This window comes from Tachypleus tridentatus, chromosome 11, assembly GCF_004210375.1.
Source record: "Tachypleus tridentatus isolate NWPU-2018 chromosome 11, ASM421037v1, whole genome shotgun sequence".
In the NCBI taxonomy this organism is placed as follows: Eukaryota; Metazoa; Arthropoda; class Merostomata; order Xiphosura; family Limulidae; genus Tachypleus; species Tachypleus tridentatus.
In genome coordinates this window covers 19,600,683-19,626,704 of record NC_134835.1, presented here as the reverse complement: position 1 = coordinate 19,626,704, position 26,022 = coordinate 19,600,683, and the positions used below count along the sequence as shown (strand labels likewise).

Here is a 26,022-nt window from a genome sequence, read left to right as displayed (position 1 = left end):
GTAGTTTAATTGTTTATTCATCTTATCATTATCACTTTGTGGTACTAGTTAACATAATTCACTGTGTTTAAAACTATGGTTCAGTGTGTAGTTTAATTGTTTATTCATCTTATCATTATCACTTTGTGGTACTAGTTAACATAATTCACTGTGTTTAAAACTATGGTTCAGTGTGTAGTTTAATTGTTTATTCATTTTATCATTATCACTTTGTGGTACTAGTTAACATAATTCACTGTGTTTAAAACTATGGTTCAGTGTGTAGTTTAATTGTTTATTCATCTTATCATTATCACTTTGTGGTACTAGTTAACATAATTCACTGTGTTTAAAACTATGGTTCAGTGTGTAGTTTAATTGTTTATTCATTTTATCATTATCACTTTGTGGTACTAGTTAACATAATTCACTGTGTTTAAAACTATGGTTCAGTGTGTAGTTTAATTGTTTATTCATCTTATCATTATCACTTTGTGGTACTAGTTAACATAATTCACTGTGTTTAAAACTATGGTTCAGTGTGTAGTTTAATTGTTTATTCATTTTATCATTATCACTTTGTGGTACTAGTTAACACAATTCACTGTGTTTAAAACTATGGTTCAGTGTGTAGTTTAATTGTTTATTCATCTTATCATTATCACTTTGTGGTACTAGTTAACATAATTCACTGTGTTTAAAACTATGGTTCAGTGTGTAGTTTAATTGTTTATTCATTTTATCATTATCACTTTGTGGTACTAGTTAACATAATTCACTGTGTTTAAAACTATGGTTCAGTGTGTAGTTTAATTGTTTATTCATCTTATCATTATCACTTTGTGGTACTAGTTAACATAATTCACTGTGTTTAAAACTATGGTTCAGTGTGTAGTTTAATTGTTTATTCATCTTATCATTATCACTTTGTGGTACTAGTTAACATTATTCACTGTGTTTAAAACTATGGTTCAGTGTGTAGTTTAATTGTTTATTCATTTTATCATTATCACTTTGTGGTACTAGTTAACATAATTCACTGTGTTTAAAACTATGGTTCAGTGTGTAGTTTAATTGTTTATTCATCTTATCATTATCACTTTGTGGTACTAGTTAACATAATTCACTGTGTTTAAAACTATGGTTCAGTGTGTAGTTTAATTGTTTATTCATCTTATCATTATCACTTTGTGGTACTAGTTAACATAATTCACTGTGTTTAAAACTATGGTTCAGTGTGTAGTTTAATTGTTTATTCATCTTATCATTATCACTTTGTGGTACTAGTTAACATAATTCACTGTGTTTAAAACTATGGTTCAGTGTGTAGTTTAATTGTTTATTCATCTTATCATTATCACTTTGTGGTACTAGTTAACATAATTCACTGTGTTTAAAACTATGGTTCAGTGTGTAGTTTAATTGTTTATTCATTTTATCATTATCACTTTGTGGTACTAGTTAACATAATTCACTGTGTTTAAAACTATGGTTCAGTGTGTAGTTTAATTGTTTATTCATCTTATCATTATCACTTTGTGGTACTAGTTAACATTATTCACTGTGTTTAAAACTATGGTTCAGTGTGTAGTTTAATTGTTTATTCATCTTATCATTATCACTTTGTGGTACTAGTTAACATAATTCACTGTGTTTAAAACTATGGTTCAGTGTGTAGTTTAATTGTTTATTCATCTTATCATTATTACTTTGTGGTACTAGTTAACATTATTCACTGTGTTTAAAACTATGGTTCAGTGTGTAGTTTAATTGTTTATTCATTTTATCATTATCACTTTGTGGTACTAGTTAACTAGTTAAAATAATTCACTGTGTTTAAAACTATGGTTCAGTGTGTAGTTTAATTGTTTATTCATCTCATCATTATCTCTTTGTTGTACTAGTTAACATTGTTTATTCATTTTATCATTATCACTTTGTGGTACTATTTAAAATAATTCATTCACTGTGTTTAAAACTATGGTTCAGTGTGTAGTTTAATTGTTTATTCATTTTATCATTATCACTTTGTGGTACTAGTTAAAATAATTCACTGTGTTTAAAACTATGGTTCAGTGTGTAGTTTAATTGTTTGTTCATTTTATCATTATCACTTTGTGGTACTAGTTAAAATAATTCACTGTGTTTAAAACTATGGTTCAGTGTGTAGTTTAATTGTTTATTCATCTTATCGTTATTACTTTGTGGTACTAGTTAACATAATTCACTGTGTTTAAAACTATGGTTCAGTGTGTAGTTTAATTGTTTATTCATTTTATCATTATCACTTTGTGGTACTAGTTAAAATAATTCACTGTGTTTAAAACTATGGTTCAGTGTGTAGTTTAATTGTTTGTTGTTTAAAATCAACCAACAAAAATAAATATATCTTACGAATCAAAAAGTCACGAAACCATATACTGCTGCACATAATATATTCCCGACATCAGCAGCAAAATAACGAACATTTGGCAAAATTAGTAACAAAATATGACATTCCAGTTAATACCAAATTAATTCAAAACCAGGCACAAAACTGAGGTCTACACTATGTAAAACTACACTGACAAACACCACACCAACATTATTTATAAAATACAATGTGATAACTGCCACGACTTCTATATTGGAGAAACAAGTAGAAAAATGGAAACCAGATTCAAAGAACATAAAAGTCACCTTCATACGTTTTCGAACACTGCAAGTCAAATAAACACAACATAACCACAGAAAACACCCAAATACTAAATAAAGAAACAAACATAAACAATGGCAAAATTAAAGAAGCCTTATTTATACAACAACTTAAATCAAAATAAACCAATACAAAGGAACACCTTTATACCTATATTAAAAATAATATAATAAATAATATAAAATTATATATTCAAACATCTAACACCGCCCTCTACATTCCGATACTCAGTTACACAACCCCTTTCAAACATGTTGTCAGCTTCCGGTCAGTTACCTCTTCCTTTCTTTGTGAACCTGACGATGACCGACGTAGGTCGAAACGTTGTTCGCTCCTGTACGTAAAAAATTTTCTCAACCCAAACGAGCCGTTTTTACATATATTTTTCTCTACAAGTGGGTTTTCTCGACATCACTGTGTAGTTTAAATGTATATTCATATTATCTTTATTACTTTGGAGTACTAATTAAAATAATTTTCCCGAAAAAGAAGGTTAAAGGTCGCCTGGAAGGTGCACCTCTTTTAACCACTCGCATCAATGAGCAGTATTGAATTGTCTGTCAGTCAGCAAATAGACACAAAACGACGTAATGTAAGGGACGCTTAAAGCTGTAGTTTGTGCTGCAGTGACTTCAGTTAAACGTGCGGATGAGTCAGGAGATGATATATACACAGTATAGGCTACAAGATAGTACGAACTTCATTTAACCACTTTAGAACAAGTAAATACTAGTACTTGTCAACATTACAGCAGGCACACAACACCACTCTGAAATATTTAAATTATAATACTAATTAAGATAAAAAAAACACTTCTACAGTAGTGCGAATTGACATCACTGTAAAATACCTACATTGTACTAATCAACATAACACCAGTTACATACCACTCTAAAACTGTTCTAACTAATTGATAATATCTCTTTTAAAGCACTTATAATGTAGTGTTAGCCAACGTAACATTTCTCTGGAGCACTTACATTGTAGTACAGATTGGGATTATTGGAGTCAAACCGTAGAGCTTGAACATACATGTTTTCAGCCTCTTTACTCCTGAAGAATTCGAAAGAGAAAACGTGTAGTGATTAGTAACTAAGTTAATACTTACTATTCATGTAAATCTGTTGATTTAGCATAAAAAAGAAATATCTATATTTCGACTAGATTTAATTCAATGTTTAAAAATATGAGAAATTATTATTTAAGCAAAAAGGTTCCATTAGTTCTGATAGAGGACGCCACGTGCAACGAAGGAGATTTGGTGTGTGTGTAATTTGTAAAGAGGTCACAACGGGCTACCTTACCTGCTTTGTCCCCCGAGAGGGATCGAACTCATAATTGTAGCATTATATATCCGATGTATTACCGGGGAACAGGGATATAAGGTAATATTAGGAAACTAAGAAATAACATAGGATCAAAATTTTAAATTGATAACAAAAACGCTTTTGGTATTAGGCTTAAGTACTTCTTTATGTGAGATTAATGTTAAGTAATTAATGTAAGAAATATTATATCAGTTTATCATTATAATTCAAACGCCGTGGGATTTGATAATTATTCAATCATTTCATTATGAATATGTTTTCCTGATAACAGCATCTGAGCTTTGAATTTATTCTTACACATAAAACTGAACTATGGACTATCTGCACTGTTGCCACATGTTAATGTTATAAAACCTCAATATTGTCGCTGTGCGAGTTTTCATGTGATAGCAGCATGAAACCTTCGTGGTTATCTTGGTTTACAAAACCAGTAACAAACAAACAAACTTTAAACACGTGACCTTTCCACGTTGACTGCTATCTTATATTTATGATGGAATTTCTAAAATAAATAACCCATTTTAAGTGTTTCGTTTTTAATGTACAGAAGCCAAAAATAAATTATGTTCAAATAATTTATAGAATAATTATAATTGATTAAGACAGAAAGATACTTTGCAGTTTACTCGTCAGTGGTTTGAAAATAAAGTTTTATTCAACGGTAGTCTTATGGCCTATCCAACTTAAGTTGTAGAAAAATACTTAAACGGATAGTTGGCTTCCTGGTTTTCTAGCAACTAAACCTCTTAGCAATTTGATTTTTGATTTCTGATTTGGAAACCCTCCAACATCGGTCCCGAAATTAAAAAAATATAATCATGTTATTGTATCCATTCCACCGTAAATTATGATTCAAGAAACTGTGGCGTATGTTTAAGTTGAATGGTCCACAAATTACAATATTATATACGAATGGCAGGCAATATTGCTTTCGACATTCTACACGAAATCTCACTGAATAATTCATAAGGAAAATAATTTATTTTACTTATTGTCCTACTTTTAAATTAATATAGTTTTAGGGTTCAGTTTCTTCTTCAGTAGATTCTTCTATTTGAAATAAATTCCCAAAGTTGTTTAACGCCTTACTGTGTTTAACATAATGTGCTTTTATTAGAAATAAAAACTAAAACTTTATCAATTTTCATTATACGTATTTAACATAAAACGAATTATTATGTATATTATTGGCATAGTTAGATATGTACAAGTTCATACATAAATCAGTCTGAACTTTTTATAGTTATAATATAGCACTTTGCTTAATTAAGTAAATATAGAAAAATAGAAGCTATGTCTGTTCGACTGTTTATAAATGATATTAAGAAACAAAACTCTATTTCAGATACATAGCAAAAATAGGGAATATTTTCCACAAACTATTTTTAAAATAGTTTAATTTAACGTCAAAACTTGTATATTCATAAATAATAACTCATCCAAAGTGAATAATTTGCAACAGTGCCCTCTGTCCACTACATGAAAATTCCTATCTTAATTTAAAATATACATTTTAGGAAACATATCTCATCATTTCAGGTTTATTATAATGAGTTGTTTTGTTGTTGTTTGTTGTTGTTTAATACAAAGCAGAACAACGAGCTATCTTTGCTCTGCTTACTATGAGTATAAAAGTGAACTTTTGGTGTTATAAGTTCTCAGTCTTACCGTTGAGTCAAGATGTACAGCTTCTTGACAAAAATATTTACCTCTCCCCCCTGCAAGATTTCTACAGTTTGTTGCTGTCTGAGTTTGCAATCATTAAAGTTTCAAATGGAACTTTATATTTAGAAAATACACAATTTACTCTAAACTGAGAAAGCTAAAAATTGATCATATTTTGTAAGTTAGATTTTCAAAGACAATTGGAATATTATAAATTACATAAATATTCAACCCCTTTGCTACGACAATCCTAGACTGATTTAGCAGTGAACCAGCTAAACACCTAAAATTAGTGTTAACAGATTCATAAACATTAGCTAGTTCACTGCTAAGGACGTAATATTAGTGTTAACAGATCCATAGACTTTAGCTAGTTCACTGCTAAGGACGTAATATTAGTGTTAACATATTCATAGACTTTAGCTAGTTCACTGCTAAGGACGTAATATTAGTGTTAACAGATCCATAGACTTTAGCTGGTTCGCTGCTAAGGACGTAATATCAGTGTTAACAGATCCATAGACTTTAGCTGGTTCACTGCTAAGGACGTAATATTAGTGTTAACAGATCCATAGACTTTAGCTGGTTCCCTGCTAAGGACGTAATATTAGTGTTAACAGATCCATAGAGTTTAGCTGGTTCGTTTCTCCTCCTAACTGAACCTCAATCCCCAGAAACCAACAAAGACATATTATATTGTTATATATTATATTATATTGTTATATATTTTATTGTTATATATTATATTGTTATATATTCTATTGTTATATATTATATTATATTATATTGTTATATATTTTATTGTTATATATTATATTATATTGTTATATATTTTATTGTTATATATTATATTTTATTGTTATATATTATATTATATTCTAATATATTATATTATATTGTTAAAAAAACGCAAAAGTTTCACCTCTCGTTACATATTGCGTAATAGTCTTACCTCTTGTTACAGATTGTGTAACAGTGTTACCTCTCGTTACACATTGTGTAACAGAGTGTTACCTCTCATTTTGTCCAAACCTCACTCTTTATAAACAATAATCTGACTTAGTGGCTAGGACAATGGACGAGCAATCAGCCGCTCGTGAGTTCAATCTCCATCAAAAAATATTCGTCTTTTAAGTCGTGATAGCGTACGTACTCACGTGACGACAATCGAACATTGGCGGTGGGTAATATTAGCTACTGACTTCCCTGCAATTCATAATTTTTAAATTGGGGACGGCTAGCGCAGACAACCCTCGAGTATCTTTAAGCGTAATTTAATAAACAGTATAAAAAATAAAATTACGTTATGGTTGTTGTTCCCACAATGAACACCAGTTTTAGTTTCAAAAAATTTAAGATTAAACATACACAAGAGGCAATGTTTTTTATAATTTTTACTCGTATATGTGCTATAAATTTATTACATAATATGATGACTTTATTGTCTTGTGCTTTATTAAGAGCACACGTGGGACTATGCTAGACTATTATATAAGTAAAACATTTGTTTCAAGTTCGTTGTTCTACTGTGTTTTGGTTTGTTTCAATATTTCGATGCATTTTAGGGTTATTTCAATTTAAAAAAACTTTTTGTTTTCAGTATTGTTCAAACAAAAATATTACTGTGAGTTTGTTAATTTAGGAAAGAAATTGAAAATTCACCACGACACGTTGACTATCTTGATGACTTCATTCGAAATGTTCATTCTTTATAGATTCGTGACACCGCTTCATATTTGTCACCAATGTGTGGTAACATGGATAATTCACTTTAAAACCACCTATAAATCTTTACATGTTCATATTCAACTTTTGAAGGAATGATTCCCGACTATGGATATTGCTAACAACAGAGAGGAAGTACTACTATAATATTAGCAGTGATTTAACAATAGAAAAGAAGACTGCTGACAATGGCGAGACAGTCATACTAAAATATCAGGACATTGTTAACAATAAATAAAACAACACATAAATACGAGTGCATTAATATTGTTAAGAAAATAAAGATATTCCAATATATTTAGACTCGTTTAGCAATAAAGACTGTTAAAAACAGAGAGATGGCCACATCAAACCTGAACATATTTTAACAACTCCAAGCACCTATATTTTACTGACAGCTGTACTTTTGCCAGTTTAAAAATGAACACTTCAATAAATATATATGAACATAATAGTCCGTGATGACGAGAAAATCCACTTGTAGAGAAAATTATATATGTAAAAACAGCTGGTATGGATAGAGAAAGCTGTATGTAGAGGAGCGAACAACGTTTTGACCTTCGGTCATCGTCATAGAAAGGAAGAGGAAACTGACCGATAGCTGACCACATGTTTGGACAGGGTTGTGTAACTGAGTGTAGGAATGTAGAGGGCGTGCTTAGATGTTTGATTATATAATTTTATATTATTTATATTTATTTTATTATTATTATTTACTATATTATTTTTAATATAGGTATAAAGGTGTTCCTTTGTATTGGTTTATTTTGGGGTTGAGTTGTATAAGTAAGACTTCTTTAATTTTGCGTTTGTTTGTGTATTTAATATTTGAGTGTTTTCTATGGTTATGTTGTGTTTACTTGATTTGCAGTGTTTGAAATCGTGTGAAGGTGACTTTTTATGTTCTTTGAATCTGGTTTCCATTTTTCTTCTTGTTTCTCCAATATAGAAGTCGTGGCAGTTATCACATTGTATTTTATAAATAATATTGGTGTGGTGCATGTCAGTGTAGTTTTTACATAGTATATACCTCAGTTTTATGGCTAGTTTTTGAATAAATTTGTATTAACTGGAATGTCATATTTTGTTACTAGTTTTTGCCAGATGTTGGTTATTTTTCTGCTGATGTCGGGAATATATTTATACCTATATTAATAAATATAAAACAACATCTAAGCAAGCCCTCTACCTTCCTACACACAATTACGCAACCGCCTTCAAACATGTGGTCAGCTATGGGTCAGTTACCTCCTCCTTTTTCTATGAAAATGACGATGACCGAAGAACGTCGAAGCGTTTTTCGCTCCTCTACATAGAGCCTTCTCAATCCATACCAGCCATTTCTACAAATATATATGTAAAATTTGCAGTATTATTGCGTATACTTGATGTAAGATATTACGTTAGGCCTATTATGGTCAACAGGTAATGTTGGATCCTCACGTGTTGTTTCCTTTATATCTTATTACCAAGTCAGCAGTTAATGTTAGATTCTCACTGTTGTCTTCTTTATATCTTATTACCAAGTCAGCAGTTAATGTTAGATTCTCACTGTTGTCTTCTTTATATCCTATTACCAAGTCAGCAGGTAATGTTGGATCCTCACGTGTTGTTTCCTTTATATCTCATTATCAAGTCAGCAGGTAATGTTGGATCCTCACGTGTTGTTTCCTTTATATCTTATTATCAAGTCAACAGGTAATGTTGGATCCTCACGTGTTGTTTCCTTTATATCTTATTACCAAGTCCGCAGTTAATGTTAGATTCTCACTGTTGTCTTGTTTATATCCTATTACCAAGTCAGCAGGTAATGTTGGATCCTCACGTGTTGTTTCCTTTATATCTTATTACCAAGTCAGCAGGTAATGTTGGATCATCACGTGTTGTTTCCTTTATATCCTATTATCAAGTCAACAGGTAATGTTGGATCCTCACGTGTTGTTTCCTTTATATCTTATTACCAAGTCAGCAGTTAATGTTAGATTCTCACTGTTGTCTTCTTTATATCCTATTACCAAGTCAGAAGGTTATGCTGGATTCTCATTGTTGCCTTCTTTATATCTTATTACTAAGTCAGTAGGTAATGTTAGATCCTCACGTGTTGTCTTCTTTATATCTTATTACCGAGTCAGCAGGTAATGTTGGATTCTCACTGTTGTCTTCTTTATATCCTATTACCAAGTCAGCAGGTAATGCTGGATTCTCACTGTTGTCTTCTTTATATCTTATTACAAAGTCAGCAGGTAATGTTGGATCCTCCCGTGTTGTTTCCTTTATATCTTATTACCAAGTCAGCAGTTAATGTTGGATCCTCACGTGTTGTTTCCTTTTTATCCTATTATCAAGTCAACAGGTAATGTTGGATCCTCACGTGTTGTTTCCTTTATATCTTATTACCAAGTCAGCAGGTAATGTTGGATCCTCCCGTGTTGTTTCCTTTATATCCTATTACCAAGTCAGCAGTTAATGTTGGATCCTCACGTGTTGTTTCCTTTATATCCTATTACCAAGTCAGCAGTTAATGTTGGATCCTCACGTGTTGTTTCCTTTATATCCTATTATCAAGTCAACAGGTAATGTTGGATCCTCACGTGTTGTTTCCTTTATATCCTATTACCAAGTCAGCAGGTAATGATGGATTCTCACTGTTGTCTTCTTTATATCTTATTACTAAGTCAGTAGGTAATGTTAGATCCTGACGTGTTGTTTCCTGTTGTTATTTATTTAAAGTTTAAAGAGCTATTAAAGAATGACGATTATTTAAAGTTTCTCAGCCTAAAGAGCTATTAAAGAATGTCAGGTTTAATTTGGAATGCAAGTCCCACAGAGCTTTCTTTAACCCTCATCACCAGTTAATATAAAATATAATGAAAGTCTTCTAAAGTTATCACTAAACCTTAGCACAAGTTCATATAACAATGGAAGATTTTATAAGTGGTAAATAAACCACAGAGTAAAAGAGTAGATAAAACAGAAAAACTCCACCGAATGTTTTTAGTTTAATATTACAAGTACAGAACAAACTTTCCGTAAAAGGAAGTGAAAGTAAGAATTGCTAATATGAATCCTCAAGAACAAGGACTGTTATGAGGATATGTTACTTTTACATCTTTTCTTTGGAAAGACATAGGAAGGTTACATATATAACCATGGTATACATTGAAAGGTTACATATATAACCATGGTATACATTGGAAGGTTGCATATGCAACAAAGGTATACATTGGAAGGTTGCATATGTAACAGAGGTATACATTGGAAGGTTGCATATGTAACAGAGGTATACATTGGAAGGTTGCATATGTAACAGAGGTATACATTGGAAGGTTGCATGTGTAACAGAGGTATACATTGGAAGGTTACATGTGTAACAAAGGTATACATTGGAAGGTTACATGTGTAACAAAGGTATATATTGGAAGGTTACATGTGTAACAAAGGTATACATTGGAAGGTTACATTGGAAGGTTGCAACAACAAGGTATACATTGGAAGGTTACATGTGCAACAAAGGTATACATTGGAAGGTTGCATATGCAACAGAGATATACATTGGAAGGTTGCATATGTAACAGAGGTATACATTGGAAGGTTGCATATGTAACAGAGGTATACATTGGAAGGTTGCATATGTAACAGAGGTATACATTGGAAGGTTGCATGTGTAACAGAGGTATACATTGGAAGGTTACATGTGTAACAAAGGTATACATTGGAAGGTTACATGTGTAACAAAGGTATACATTGGAAGGTTACATGTGTAACAAAGGTATACATTGGAAGGTTACATGTGCAACAAAGGTATACATTGGAAGGTTGCATATGTAACAGAGGTATACATTGGAAGGTTGCATATGTAACAGAGGTATACATTGGAAGGTTACATGTGTAACAGAGGTATACATTGGAAGGTTACATGTGTAACAAAGATATACATTGGAAGGTTACATGTGTAACAGAGGTATACATTGGAAGGTTACATGTGTAACAAAGGTATACATTGGAAGGTTACATGTGCAACAAAGGTATACATTGGAAGGTTACATGTGCAACAAAGGTATACATTGGAAGGTTACATGTGCAACAAAGGTATACATTGGAAGGTTACATGTGCAACAAAGGTATACATTGGAAGGTTGCATATGCAACAGAGGTATACATTGGAAGGTTGCATATGTAACAGAGGTATACATTGGAAGGTTGCATATGTAACAGAGGTATACATTGGAAGGTTACATGTGTAACAAAGGTATACATTGGAAGGTTACATATGTAACAAAGGTATACATTGGAAGGTTACATATGTAACCAAGGTATGAGATCCCAGCTGTCACACTTACTATTTATCTATTATTGGCTCATAATATCTGTGTAACACTCTATTTGAGATTTATAAAAGAACAGGAGATTTCTGTAAAAAGCTATCTTCCAGGGGTAATGATAACAATGTTTATACGAAGAATACGATTCTTGTTTTTAAATTACTGCTATTTATTGATAACAATTATAAAAGCAAATATCTGTTTGAAATGAAGTCACGTCACAGAAAATGGTTGACACCATTTTTTAGTTATCATATAATAAATTAGACGAAAGAAATTCAAACATTGTTCTATGATATTTACAAACATTACTAGAACTTGCGACGTATTCATTACATAGATAGTGTTATAAAAGGAAATACTATGTAACAATATATAGTTTTGATGACCTATTAAGGAGATATTTCAGATACCCCTTCGATCAACAAACCCACCACCCCTCTTTACAAAGTGTTACTTTCTGCCTGATTATATTTGTTTAAAACGTATTTTATTATTGACTATACACAACCACCACAAACTAATACAGCAGAATTATAAAACTAAATAACTTAAAGAACTTTTTAAAAGGTGTTGTTGTAAGTGTGGAATATCTGCTTTTACTAAATGTACTATATTTTAATTTGTATATTAATTAGTAAGAAGAACAATATTACTTTACCTGTTTAGCTTCAACAACACATCACCCCGATTTAAGTAGGCAGCCATATAGTCGGATCGTAGTCGAATAGCCTCTCGATACAACTAAAGTTAACCATGCAGAAGGAAAGTATTTTATACATTTGGTAATAAATCAGATTGTGTTGTAGTTTCTATTTTAAACAAGTACAGTGTTTACAGTTACTGTGGAACAATGTCCCTTTGTTTGGTTTTATGTTTGAAACAATGAAAATAAATTGTTAGATTCACTTTTCTTTTCTTAGGAACACAACTTACCTTTGTTGGCTGACGTACAACACAAGTGGAAAATATAAAAATAACAACAGCCCACCCAATAAATCAGATGAATAATACTAAATCACATTCTGTCGAAAGGAATCTAAGTTTCACTTTATCATCTGTGATGTCATTCAAACATGAAAATCACACAAAAACATTTTAAATTACAAAGCCTAATAATAACACCGTTACATACTTAATATAAAACTACCGTGAGTTGCATGTACAGGCAGTGTTGAGTGAACAGAAAGAATTTTAATCATGTCAAAATATATGTTGAAGGAATCCATGACATTAATACTATAATACTCAGAAAAGGTACTATACATACAATATTCGTACAGAAAAAAATATTGAAAATAGAAATAAGTGTATGATACAGTAAAGAATTACTTTAGATTAAACCGAGGACAATTTACTTTGAAATAGGTAATATGACGAAGTTGACCAGAACTATGTAGCTCTGATTATTGATTGATTGATTGATTTAGTGTTTTATGGCACAAAGCAGCGAGGGTATCTGCGCCAGACATTCGGTAAAAATGTAAAAAAATAAATAAATAAATGTAATAATAGACATAAATGGAAATGAAGGTAAAACAAAATATAAAACCAATGTTGACACCTAGTCTACAATGTTAAGATAAAAGGCAGATTATAAGAAATTGTAAGGTATTTACTCTAGCATAATGGTAATGATCATAACCCGCCAGGAAGACTAACAGGTAAGTTCAAGAACCACCGTCAGTCACCTGAAGTTGGTCTTTCCAGTCCTGGTTCCGGGTTATGCGTCATAGCAACCAGTATCAAAATGTAAAAGAATAAAAGTTTTAAAAGACACTCCGCAAAATCGTAATAATGAGTAGCCAAATGTCCAGTAAAAAAGATAAAAGTCAAGTAAATGGAGTAAAATTTGTAAAAGTAATTGAAGATAAAAGCAAAACGGCAATTAAAACAGAAAATGGCGTAAAAACCAATGTTGACATCCGTCAACAAAGTTGTAAAGGACTACCTGTAGCAGAATGGTAATGATCATAACCCGCCAGGAAGACTAACAGGTAAGTATAAAAACCACCGTCAGTCACCTGAAGCTGGTCTTTCCAGTCCTGGTTCCGGGTTATGAGTCAATATGGCCAGTACTAAAAAGTAAAGTAGTAAAAGTGTGAAATGATATGCAGCAAAAGTATAATAACAACTCGCCAGGACGACTAACGAGCAGTTCAAACGGATAGTTCAAACAGTAGCGTTAGTCACCTGAAGTTGGCCTTTCCAGTCCTGGTGTCGAGTTATTTAATGTTCTGGCCATTGTCCAATGTCAAATTGAATGAGAGAGATTAAAACTGTAAAAAAGGAACCACAATTAAAAAGGTGTAATGAATAAATATGCAACACTTAAATGAGATTAAAAAGATTAATGGCCATTAAAAAATTAAAAACATTATCAAGGTGGACAGAGTCACCATCACCAATAACTGTCCAATGTTACAGACTGACCCTGGGAAAAAATATGTTTAAAATATTGCCGTCGTTGAGAATTGTAACGATGGCAAGAAAGTAAAACGTGGCTGATAGTGATTTGAGTGTTACACAAACTACACATTGGTGCATCAGTTCCAGATAAAAGAAAATAATGAGTTAAAAAACTGTGACCAATGCGTAGCCTAGTGAGAACAACTTCCTCCTTCCGAACTCTACGGAAGCTAGATGGCCAAAGTCTAATTTTGGGTTTGATTTGAAAAAGTTTGTTGTCACGTTGCTCACTCCAAGTGGACTGCCAGCTGGCACGGAGCCGAGCCTTGAAGACAACACCATAGTCCATGTACGGAATAGGCATAGGAGTGATGGTGCTGAAGCAGACATATTTAGCTGCCATGTCTGCAAGCTCGTTCCCGCGAATACCAACATGGCCTGGTATCCAGAAAAACTGGATTGAAGTAGCTGCTAATGAGAAATGGGCCAGTCGGTTTCGAATATCAGCGGGAATAAGATGTGAGCTAACGTGTAGCGATTCCAAGGCAAGTATAGAACTAAGCGAATCAGTATAAATAGTGCAGTTGGAGTACTGCTCAGCTGCAATATGATCCAGGGCAAGAGATATGGCATACAGTTCAGCAGTGAACACAGAAGCTGTAGAAGGGATTCTGCGCGCAACTACTGACCCATAGCAAACCATAGCAGAGCCCACTAAATTACCTGATTTGAAACCATCTGTATAAATGGGAACTGAATGATTGTTTGAAAGATATTCATTGAATGAAAGACGGTACTTCCAATCTGGAGTATCTGCCTTTTTTAGGTGACTGAAAGAAAGGTCACATTTGGGGGCTGTAATAAGCCATGGTGGGATGGGCCAACCTGTGGAATCTGCAATGTTATCCAAGGACAGACCCAATTCATCCAATAGCGCCCGGATGCGAAGGCCAAACAGAGCAATGACAGATTGTCTGTTCTGAAAAAAGTACTGCCCACCGAGGAAGGAAAACACATTTCCAGGTGGGATGCTTTGGTAAGGAATGAAGTTTCGAAGTATATTGTAAAGATAGTTGCAAACGGCGAAGGTGTAGAGAAGGTTCATGAGATTCAATGTATATACTTTGAACTGGAGAGGTACGGAAAGCCACAGTGCAGAGTCAAAGTCCTTGGTGATGAATGGGGTCCAGCATCTTTAAGGCCGAGGGTCTGGCAGAGCCATAGACCATTGATCCATAATCGAGTTTCAATCTAATAAGAGCACGATATACCTTTAACATTGATCAGCGATCTGCCCCCCAACTGGTAGAAGAGAAAACACGGAGGATGTTCAGTGCTCTTGTGCATTTGACCCGAAGCTGCTTTAAGTGTGGTATAAAGGTCAGTTTACGATCAAAGATAAGCCCCAAGAACTTGGTCTCCGGGACCACTGGCAGCAAAACTTCACCGATATGAAGTTCAGGATCAGGGTGAATACCTCGTCGACGGCAAAAGTGCATGCATACAGTTTTGGAAAGAGAGAAATTAAAGCCGTTCGCCAGAGTCCACTTCCGTACACAATTGAGGGCGGTTTGTAGTTGCCGCTCAATATATCTCATGTTTGACGACTGACATGAGATGTGAAAGTCGTCGACATACAGCCCATTCGCGACAGTGAGAGGGAGTTGTTCAGTGATGACATTTATCTTCATACTGAAGAGTGTAACACTCAATACACAGCCTTGAGGGACTCCAAGTTCCTGTACAAAAGAACGGGAAAGTGTCAAACCCACACGAACTTGGAATCTCCTGTCCATTAAAATTTTTTTAATAAACATGGGTAGATGGCCACGTAACCCATATCTGTGGAGGTCTCGCAAAACGCCATACCTCCATGTTGTGTCGTAAGCCTTTTCTATGTTAAAGAATATTGATACAAGATGTTGGCGATTGAGAAAGGCTTCTCTGATAGATGTTTCAAGACGAATTAGGTGGTCTGTGGTGGAGTGCTGTCGACGGAACCCACACTAGGTGGGCGAGAGGAGGTTGTTTGATTCAAGGAACCAAACAAGACGAGCATTAACCATCCTTTCTAATGTCTTACAGAGACAGCTCGTCAAAGCAATTGGAAGGTAGTTTGAAGGAATCTTGGGATCTTTCCCTGGCTTAGAGAAAGGTAAAATAATAGCCTGGCGCCAGGCATCAGGAAAAACATTCTCCTGCCAGATCCGGTTGAAAACAATCAGAAGGACATCAAGAGAAGCAGGAGATAGATGGTGCAGCATGTCATAATGAATATCATCAGGTCCAACAGACGTACTGGCAGACCGATGAAGGGCCATTTTTAGTTCCACCAGGGTAAAGGGACAATTATAGTCAAAGAAACAGTCAGTTCGAAAGGAAAGAGGTGATCGCTCTGCCCGAGTCTTGATGGCCAGGAAGGCGGAGGAACAAGCAGAAGTGCTAGATACCCGGCAAAAGCTTTCACCTAGAGTGTTAGCGATGTTCCGAACATCAGTCACCTCCTGACCATCAGAGAGTAAGATCGAGAGGGTGATAGAATTGTAGTGTCCATTAACCTGTCGAATCCTGTCCCATATGATCTTGGAACTGGTGGTAGAAGATATGCTGGTTGTGAACTTAATCCAAGATTCCTTCTGGGTTTGACGTCTTACCCACCTAGCATGTGCACGGGCCCGTTGGAAAGAAACCCGGTTTGAAAGTGTGGGATATCTACGAAAAGTATCCCAGGCCCGCTTTTGAGCCTTCCGTGCTAAGTGGCAAGCAGGATTCCACCACGGACGAGGATATCGTGGAAAACGTGTCGAGGTTTCAGGAATACACTGAGCAGCTGCATGTGTAATACAGTCAGTTACCGCTGCTACACAGTCGTCTATTGATGGCTGATTTACGATGGCATGATCAAGTTCTGCGAGAGCAGTGAAAGTGGACCAGTCTGCCTGATCCAGCTTCCACCGGGGCACGCGGGTAGGGTGGCATCGACCACGGCCAGTCTCTCTCAAAAAGATCGGAAAATGATCACTGCCTAGTGGATTACTGTCAACCCTCCATGAAAAATGGGAGAATAATGAAGGGGAGCAAACTGAGAGGTCAATAGTGGTAAAGGACTGACTAGGTGCATGAAAATAAGTGGAAGAATCAGTATTGAAAAGAGAAAGATTGTGATCAGAGAGCATCCGCTCTACAGATCGGCCCCTCCCATCAATAATAGCACTTCCCCAGAGGGAAGGATGTCCATTAAAATCCCCTAGGATTAGAAAAGGAGATGGCAATTGTTCAACGAGAGCATCAAGATCTGATTGATCATATGTCTCTCCAGGGGACAGGTACAGAAAACAAACAGTGATGGTATGACCCAAGGAAACACGGATGGCTACAGCCTACAAGGGTGTGTTGAGTGACAAAGACAGGGTGGGCACGTGTTGATCAACCAACAGTGCCACCCCTCCATGTACTCGACCATCACACAACCTGTCATTTCTGTACAGAGAAAACTGCCGAATGGAGACAGTATCAGCAGTTTTGAGAAATATTTCTTGTAAAGAAGGACAAACAGGATGGTAGGAAGCAATCAGCGTTTTGATATCATCCAGATTAGAGCGTAAACCTCGACAGTTCCATTGTATCAAGGTGGCCATTTTTAAGAACGAGTAGGTGAAGTGGCTGGAGAACCCTTCGGTTTACGACCACGTCTTTTTTCTTTACTGTCTTTAGTCGGAGGAGGTCTATCAACCTCCATGGATCCTGCTCTGGGTCGGGTTGGCAGGTTTTTGTTATTGGAAGGGGAATCCTGTGACTGAGGACGCGAATGAATAATTGTTTTGTCTCTTGTGGTGGGAGAAAAGAGTGTATCAGAAGAAATGCCTGTATTTGAAACTAAAGGACGTGGATCTTGAGGTTTGTTGGAAGGTATGGGAGGAACAGAGATGGGTGTGGAAGTCGATTCATCAACCTTTTTAACCACGGAGGTCAAAGGGCTTTTCATTTGTTTTGAAAACGATTCACTTGGAGGCACAGAGAGATCTGTCTACACTCCCACTGTAGTTGTGGAATGAAGTGCAGCAGCATATGTCCGAGATGGAGTTGTGGACAGCAATTTCCGAGCCTCAGGATAACTAATGTTATGTGTCGTTTTCAAACGCTGCACCTCTTTTTCCTCCAACCATTTTGGGCAAGAATGAAAGTAAGAGGGGTGAGAACCATTGCAGTTTACGCAATGTGGGTTCATGTCACAGTAATCGTGGTCCTTGCCTCCACAACGAGCACATGTCAGGGAACCACGACAAGATGTCTTTGAGTGGCCGAATCTCTGACATTGGAAACATCGAAGAGGGTTTGGTATGTATGGCCGAACCCTGCAAATGAGATAACCTGCCTTGATGGTGGCAGGTGCACGTGGTGAAGTAAATATTAAAACGAGGGTATTTGTTGGCAGTGTAACTCCATCTTTGCGAGTGGAGATGCGCCTCACTGCAGAAACTCCTTGAGTGGAGAGACCAGCGAGAATCTCTGACTCGGGAACGTTCTTCAAATCCCTTTCAACAATAACTCCTTGTGAAGAATTCAAGGTAGCATGGGGTGTAACCTCAATAGGTATATCCCCAGTTGCCGTTGAATTCAAGAGGAGTTCACTGTGTTGGGATGTGGATGTTTCAACCAATATGTCACCAGATCGAAGTTTCTTTACTGATTTTGGAGAGCCAGCAAGTCCCTCTAGTCCCTTTTGAATAAAAAAAGGGGACATTTGCCCTAAAGGTTTTTCCGAAAGAGAATGTAATATAAGAAAATGAGGTACGTGTGTTACTGATGTTGAAGATTGCTGTTCTGAGTATTCAAGACGTGGTCGCTTACCCATTGACTGTTTTTTTACAATTTTATTTAAATTTTTAGAGGATCCATAGGAAAAAGAAAAATTTTCGGTACCCACTGACCCCACCCACCATGGAGCCCTACAAGGGGACGCACTACAAAGTCACGCAAGGACAATGCAGCAACGCCAGGGTTTCGTGAGCACTATACCCAAACACCAGCATCAGGCACAATGTCCACAACACCCGTTGAGAACTTCCAACAGTGGTACTTGGTTGACTCTAGCCCAAGTGGACCAGCCGATTGACCCAAGGGGGGTCACCCAAAGGCCGCCCGTCTACAGGAATTCGAGGCCAAAGTGGTGTGTTAGGGTTGGACCCCTCAACCACCAGGATCCTCTCCTCCCCTTCACGGGTCGCCACGCACGGCAAACACGTGGGTGGATGTTTAGATCCCAGAGAAGGTAACCAGATAGAACAGAACCTTCCCTGGGAGGTCCCCTCACCACGTACAGGAATCCACACCGAGGGGAGCTTTGATTAATTAATTCTTAGATCTCCATACTCTTGTAATACAATACTTAAACAACTTTTTACCTATATACACACATTTCAGTACAACAATATCCAAACAAGTATTAAACTGAACACTCACATTTCAGTACAACAATATCCAAACAAGTATTAAGCTGAACACTCACATTTCAGTAGAACAATATCCAAACAAGTATTAAGCTGAACACTCACATTTCAGTACAACAATATACAAACAAGTATTAAGCTGAACACTCACATTTCAGTACAACAATATCCAAACAAGTATTAAGCTGAACACTCACATTTCAGTACAACAATATCCAAAGAAGTATTAAACTGAACACTCACATTTCAGAACAACAATATCGAAAAAAGTGTCATAATAAACACTCACATTTCAGTACAACAATATCCAAACAAGTATTCAGCTGAACACTCACATTTCAGTACAACAATATCCAAACAAGTATTAAGCTGAACACTCACATTTCAGTACAACAATATCCAAACAAGTATTAAGCTGAACACTCACATTTCAGTACAACAATATCCAAAGAAGTATTAAACTGAACACTCACATTTCAGAGCAAAAATATCGAAAAAAGTGTCATAATAAACACTCACATTTCAGTATAACAATATCCAAACAAGTATTAAGCTGAACACTCACATTTCAGTACAACAATATCCAAACAAGTATTCAGCTGAACACTCACATTTCAGTACAACAATATCCAAACAAGTATTCAGCTGAACACTCACATTTCAGTACAACAATATCCAAACAAGTATTAAGCTGAACACTCACATTTCAGTACAACAATATCCAAACAAGTATTAAGCTGAACACTCACATTTCAGTACAACAATATCCAAAGAAGTATTAAACTGAACACTCACATTTCAGAACAACAATATCGAAAAAAGTGTCATAATAAACACTCACATTTCAGTACAACAATATTCAAACAAGTATTAAGCTGTACACTCACATTTCAGTTAAACAATATCCAAACAAGTGTCATAATAAACACTCACATTTCAGTTAAACAATATCCAAAAAAGTGTCATAATAAACACTCACATTTCAGTACAACAATATCCAAACAAGTATTAAGCTGTACACTCACATTTCAGTACATTAATATTCAAACAAGTATTAAGCTATACACTCACATTTCAGTACATTAATATCCAAACAAGTATTAAGCTGTACACTCACATTTCAGTACATTAATATCCAAACAAGTATTAAGCTGAACACTCACATTTCAGTACAACAATATCCAAACAAGTATTAAACTGAACACTCACATTTCAGTACAACAATATCCAAACAAGTGTCATAATAAACACTCACATTTCAGTACAACAATATCCAAACAAGTGTCATAATAAACACTCACATTTCAGTACAACAATATCCAAACAAGTATTCAGCTGAACACTCACATTTCAGTACAACAATATCCAAACAAGTATTCAGCTGAACACTCACATTTCAGTACAACAATATCCAAACAAGTATTCAGCTGAACACTCACATTTCAGTACAACAATATCCAAACAAGTATTCAGCTGAACACTCACATTTCAGTACAACAATATCCAAACAAGTGTCATAATAAACACTCACATTTCAGTACAACAATATCCAAACAAGTGTCATAATAAACACTCACATTTCAGTACAACAATATCCAAACAAGTATTAAGCTGAACACTCACATTTCAGTACAACAATATCCAAACAAGTATTAAGCTGAACACTCACATTTCAGTACAACAATATCCAAACAAGTATTCAGCTGAACACTCACATTTCAGTACAACAATATCCAAACAAGTATTAAACTGAACACTCACATTTCAGTACAACAATATCCAAACAAGTGTCATAATAAACACTCACATTTCAATACAACAATATCCAAACAAGTGTCATAATAAACACTCACATTTCAGTACAACAATATCCAAACAAGTATTAAACTAAACACTCACATTTCAGTACAACAATATCGAACAACTGTCATAATAAACACTCACATTTCAGTACAACAATATCCAAACAAGTATTAAGCTGAACACTCACATTTCAGTACAACAATATCGAACAACTGTCATAATAAACACTCACATTTCAGTACAACAATATCCAAACAAGTATTAAGCTGAACACTCACATTTCAGTACAACAATATCCAAACAAGTATTCAGCTGAACACTCACATTTCAGTACAACAATATCCAAACAAGTATTAAACTGAACACTCACATTTCAGTACAACAATATCCAAACAAGTATTAAACTGAACACTCACATTTCAGTACAACAATATCCAAACAAGTGTCATAATAAACACTCACATTTCAGTACAACAATATCCAAACAAGTGTCATAATAAACACTCATATTTCAGTACAACAATATCCAAACAAGTGTCATAATAAACACTCATATTTCAGTACAACAATATCCAAACAAGTATTAAACTGAACACTCACATTTCAGTACAACAATATCCAAACAAGTATTAAACTAAACACTCACATTTCAGTACAACAATATCGAACAACTGTCATAATAAACACTCACATTTCAGTACAACAATATCCAAACAAGTATTAAACTGAACACTCACATTTCAGTACAACAATATCCAAACAAGTGTCATAATAAACACTCACATTTCAGTACAACAATATCCAAACAAGTGTCATAATAAACACTCACATTTCAGTACAACAATATCCAAACAAGTGTCATAATAAACACTCATATTTCAGTACAACAATATCCAAACAAGTATTAAACTGAACACTCACATTTCAGTACAACAATATCCAAACAAGTATTAAACTAAACACTCACATTTCAGTACAACAATATCGAACAACTGTCATAATAAACACTCACATTTCAGTACAACAATATCCAAACAAGTATTAAACTAAACACTCACATTTCAGTACAACAATATCGAACAACTGTCATAATAAACACTCACATTTCAGTACAACAATATCCAAACAAGTATTAAACTAAACACTCACATTTCAGTACAACAATATCCAAACAAGTGTCATAATAAACACTCACATTTCAGTACAAAAATATCCAAACAAGTATTATGCTGAACACACACATTTCAGTACAACAATATCCAAACAAGTATTAAGCTGAACACTCACATTTCAGTACAACAATATCCAAACAAGTGTAAAAATGGACACTCCCAGTTCAGTGTAACAACATCCAAATAAACAATAAACTGAGCTAAACTAGACAACTACATTTCATTTGTAATTTCTAAGTACACGTAAATATTTAAAAATATAAAATTTCAAATAAAACTATGAAAAAATAAACACACGAAAGAAATACTTAACAGCATCCGCCTCTTCTAGACGGCTGGTATTTCTAGAGAGCAGCGAAGCGAGGCTTAGAAACACCTGTAGATGACTGTTGGTCACGTGGGTTTCTGTCGTTGTTAAGTCTTCCACTTGGGGCAGCATATTCTTCGCCTTATATAATAAAGACAGAATAACACAGATCTGAGGAAAGTGAGAACTGATTGATTTCAATAAACACTAATTTAAATCATTAAGGAAAATTAGAGCGGTTGTTATGGATAATTAAAATAATAAATTAATGTATTTCTAAGTGATATGAAACAATATTCGTTATTAGGTTTGCGGAGTTTGGCTCATCTTGGATTTGGTTTGGTTTTTTGGAATTTCGCACAAAGCTACTCGAGGGCTATCTGTGCTAGCCGTCCCTAATTTTGTAGTGTAAGACTAGAGGGAAGGCAGCTAGTCATCACCACCCACCGCCAACTCTTGGGCTACTCTTTTACCAACGAAAAGTGGGATTGACCGTCACTTTATAATGCCCCCACGGCTGGGAGGGCGAGCATGTTTGGCGCGACGCGGGCGCGAACCCGCGACACTCGGATTACGAGTCGCGCGCCTTACGCGCTTGGCCATGCCGGGCCGCTCATTTTGGAGAAATGTTGAAACTTAATGAAGATAGTGAAGAAATTTATCCGAAAGCAGAAACGATTTGTCATCGTAAAGATGATTTTATAAGGACTGAGGGAAAGATAATCGACCTAGATTATATCGTAAGGAACAACTGCTAGTAAGACCATAATTATAGAGCCTATGAAAAAGGGAAAATTCCAATTTGAATCGAATTTAGCAATTATGATTAGTAGCTGTCGTTGTGCAGATATTAATAAATTCGTAAGAGAATTGTGTAAATGTGAAAACTTGTTTGTTTCTTTTTTGGAATTTCGCACAAAGCTACTCGAGGGCTATCTGTGCTAGCCGTTCGTAATTTAGCAGCATAAGACTAGAGGGAAGGCAGGTAGTCATCACCACCCACCGCCAATCTCTTGGGCTACTCTTTTACCAACGAATAGTGGGAGTGACCGTCACATTATAACGCCCCCACGGCTGAAAAGGCGAGCATGTTTGGCGCGATGGGGATTCGAACCCGTGACTCTCAGATTACGAGTCGCACGCCTTAACACGCTTGGCCATGCCGGGCCCAAATGTGAAAACGACTGAAACAATTATTGCTTGGTTCACATTGAAGAATAGCATAATAATACAAAGACGGTTCCTACAAAAACCTGCCATATTGATCGCAAATCGTTGAACAAATATTGATTATAGTTTGTAGATACGTTAAAACGTTGAATAGGCTGAGCTACGGAGAGTATCTTATTTATAAACCAGACCCGTCTTAATATGATGTGTACCTTCATTGAGTTTTCTTTAGTAATTACATTTAAATCAATAGCCTCTTTTAGATAAGTGTAGCCGAAGACTGCATCTGGTTTTCCACATCATACAAATATATGTATATAAAAAGTATGTGATATATAATTTTTTGTTAATATTTATTAAATAACAACATAGTAAATAATTATCTTCTTTACCCTTCGATAGGCCCCAGCCACACAGTGGTTTCTCTGCAGATTTACAACCCTAAAAACCGGGTTCCGATACCCTTGGTGGGCAGAGCAGTAATAGCCCATTGTGCAGCTTTGTACTTAATTCAAAACATCTAAACAACAGCAACACTCTGATAGAACATGAAATACTTGTTAAAAAAGATCTTATTCGTTGATTAGTTGCTGACAAATTATAAACAGAATAGTACTGACTGTAATATTTTTAATAAATTGAACGAATAGGCTTAAGAGAAAATATTTTTTATTTTTTTCTGTATATATTCTATAGTGAATAAAATCGTGTGCGTAGAGTTATTAGTAATATAATCGTTATTTGCATATCCTATCTGTACCTCGCTGGTATAGCGGTAAGTCTACGGACTTACAACGCTAAAATCGGGAGTTAGATTCCCATCGGTAGACTCAGCAGATAGCCCGATGTGGCTTTGCAAGAAGAAAACACACACGTATATCTGAATAAACCTTTTTATGAGGATTTTAAAAAGTGTTTATTTGTCATGAAGGTCAATTATCAATTTTTGATCAGAGAAGTGATCATAGAAAGGTGTGTAACCTGTTCACTACCTTTCGGTAGGAATCCTCCGCCTCTTGATAACGCTTTAAGTATGTCAACACTCGGCCAGCGTTCAGAAACCCGCGAACGTCATTCGGTTGCAATCTATTAAAAACAAAATAAAAAAAAAAACTGTTTCTCAGTAAGTGTGTTATTAGGAAACGAAACTCTAAACACTAAAGGTAATCAACATACGGACAAATCGCAGTGGAGATGGTATTCACCATCTTATATTCATACACCTTATGAGTAAACACCAAAAACACACTACATCATTTATCGAGTTTACTAAGTACTACTGAAGAAGTTTCTTGAACCTTAATGTTACAAACACGTTAACCAAGTAGTTTTTTTGAACTTTAATGTTACAAACACGTTAACCAAGTAGTTACTTGAACTTTAATATTACAGACACGTTAACCAAGTAGTTACTTGAACTTTAATATTACAGACACGTTAACCAAGTAGTTACTTGAACTTTAATGTTACAAACACGTTAACCAAGTAGTTACTTGAACTTTAATGTTACAAACACGTTAACCAAGTAGTCACTGGAACTTTAAGTGCAATAATACATTCACATATAATGTTTTCGTATTAAAAGAGTTATTTTAAGAAAACAGAGAAAACCTAGTTAGTTATATAATTTACATTTAACTGAAAGACGATGTTTGTGTTTAAGTTATTCGTAATTTCGAGCTGATATATTACCTGGAAAGCAGTTAGTGAACAGCACCCACCGCCAACTCTTGGACTGCTCTATATGGTGGGATTTGAACGTTTTGCTTATAGTGTATCCATTTTGTCAATGTGCGGATCGCGTTTTTTATGCGACAATTGATGCGAATTATGAATGTTGGATTCACACTTCGAGCGTGCTAACCAATGAATCACTCCTGTCCTATAGAAAGGAGAAGGTACGGACACAGTTGTTTTCCTCAGGTAAAGAACGTAGTCACCATGGTAACTTTAACGTTTCTTACTTTGTCTGGAAATTACTTAAGAAACTGTTCGTT

General features: G+C 35.0%; 1 protein-coding gene across 1 annotated transcript in view; it reads right to left on the bottom strand.

Annotated features, from left to right (window-relative positions):
* Nucleotides 1-26,022, bottom strand: part of LOC143231302 (protein O-mannosyl-transferase Tmtc3-like) — a 44,256-nt gene that overhangs the window by 16,994 nt on the left and 1,240 nt on the right. Inside the window, exons 3-6 of the mRNA XM_076465853.1 lie at nt 25,018-25,111; nt 22,862-22,996; nt 12,376-12,458; nt 3,655-3,727 (exon numbers count right to left, since the gene is read on the bottom strand). Coding sequence (XP_076321968.1) covers nt 3,655-3,727; nt 12,376-12,458; nt 22,862-22,996; nt 25,018-25,111 — 385 coding nt within the window. The remainder of the gene's footprint in view (nt 1-3,654; nt 3,728-12,375; nt 12,459-22,861; nt 22,997-25,017; nt 25,112-26,022) is intronic.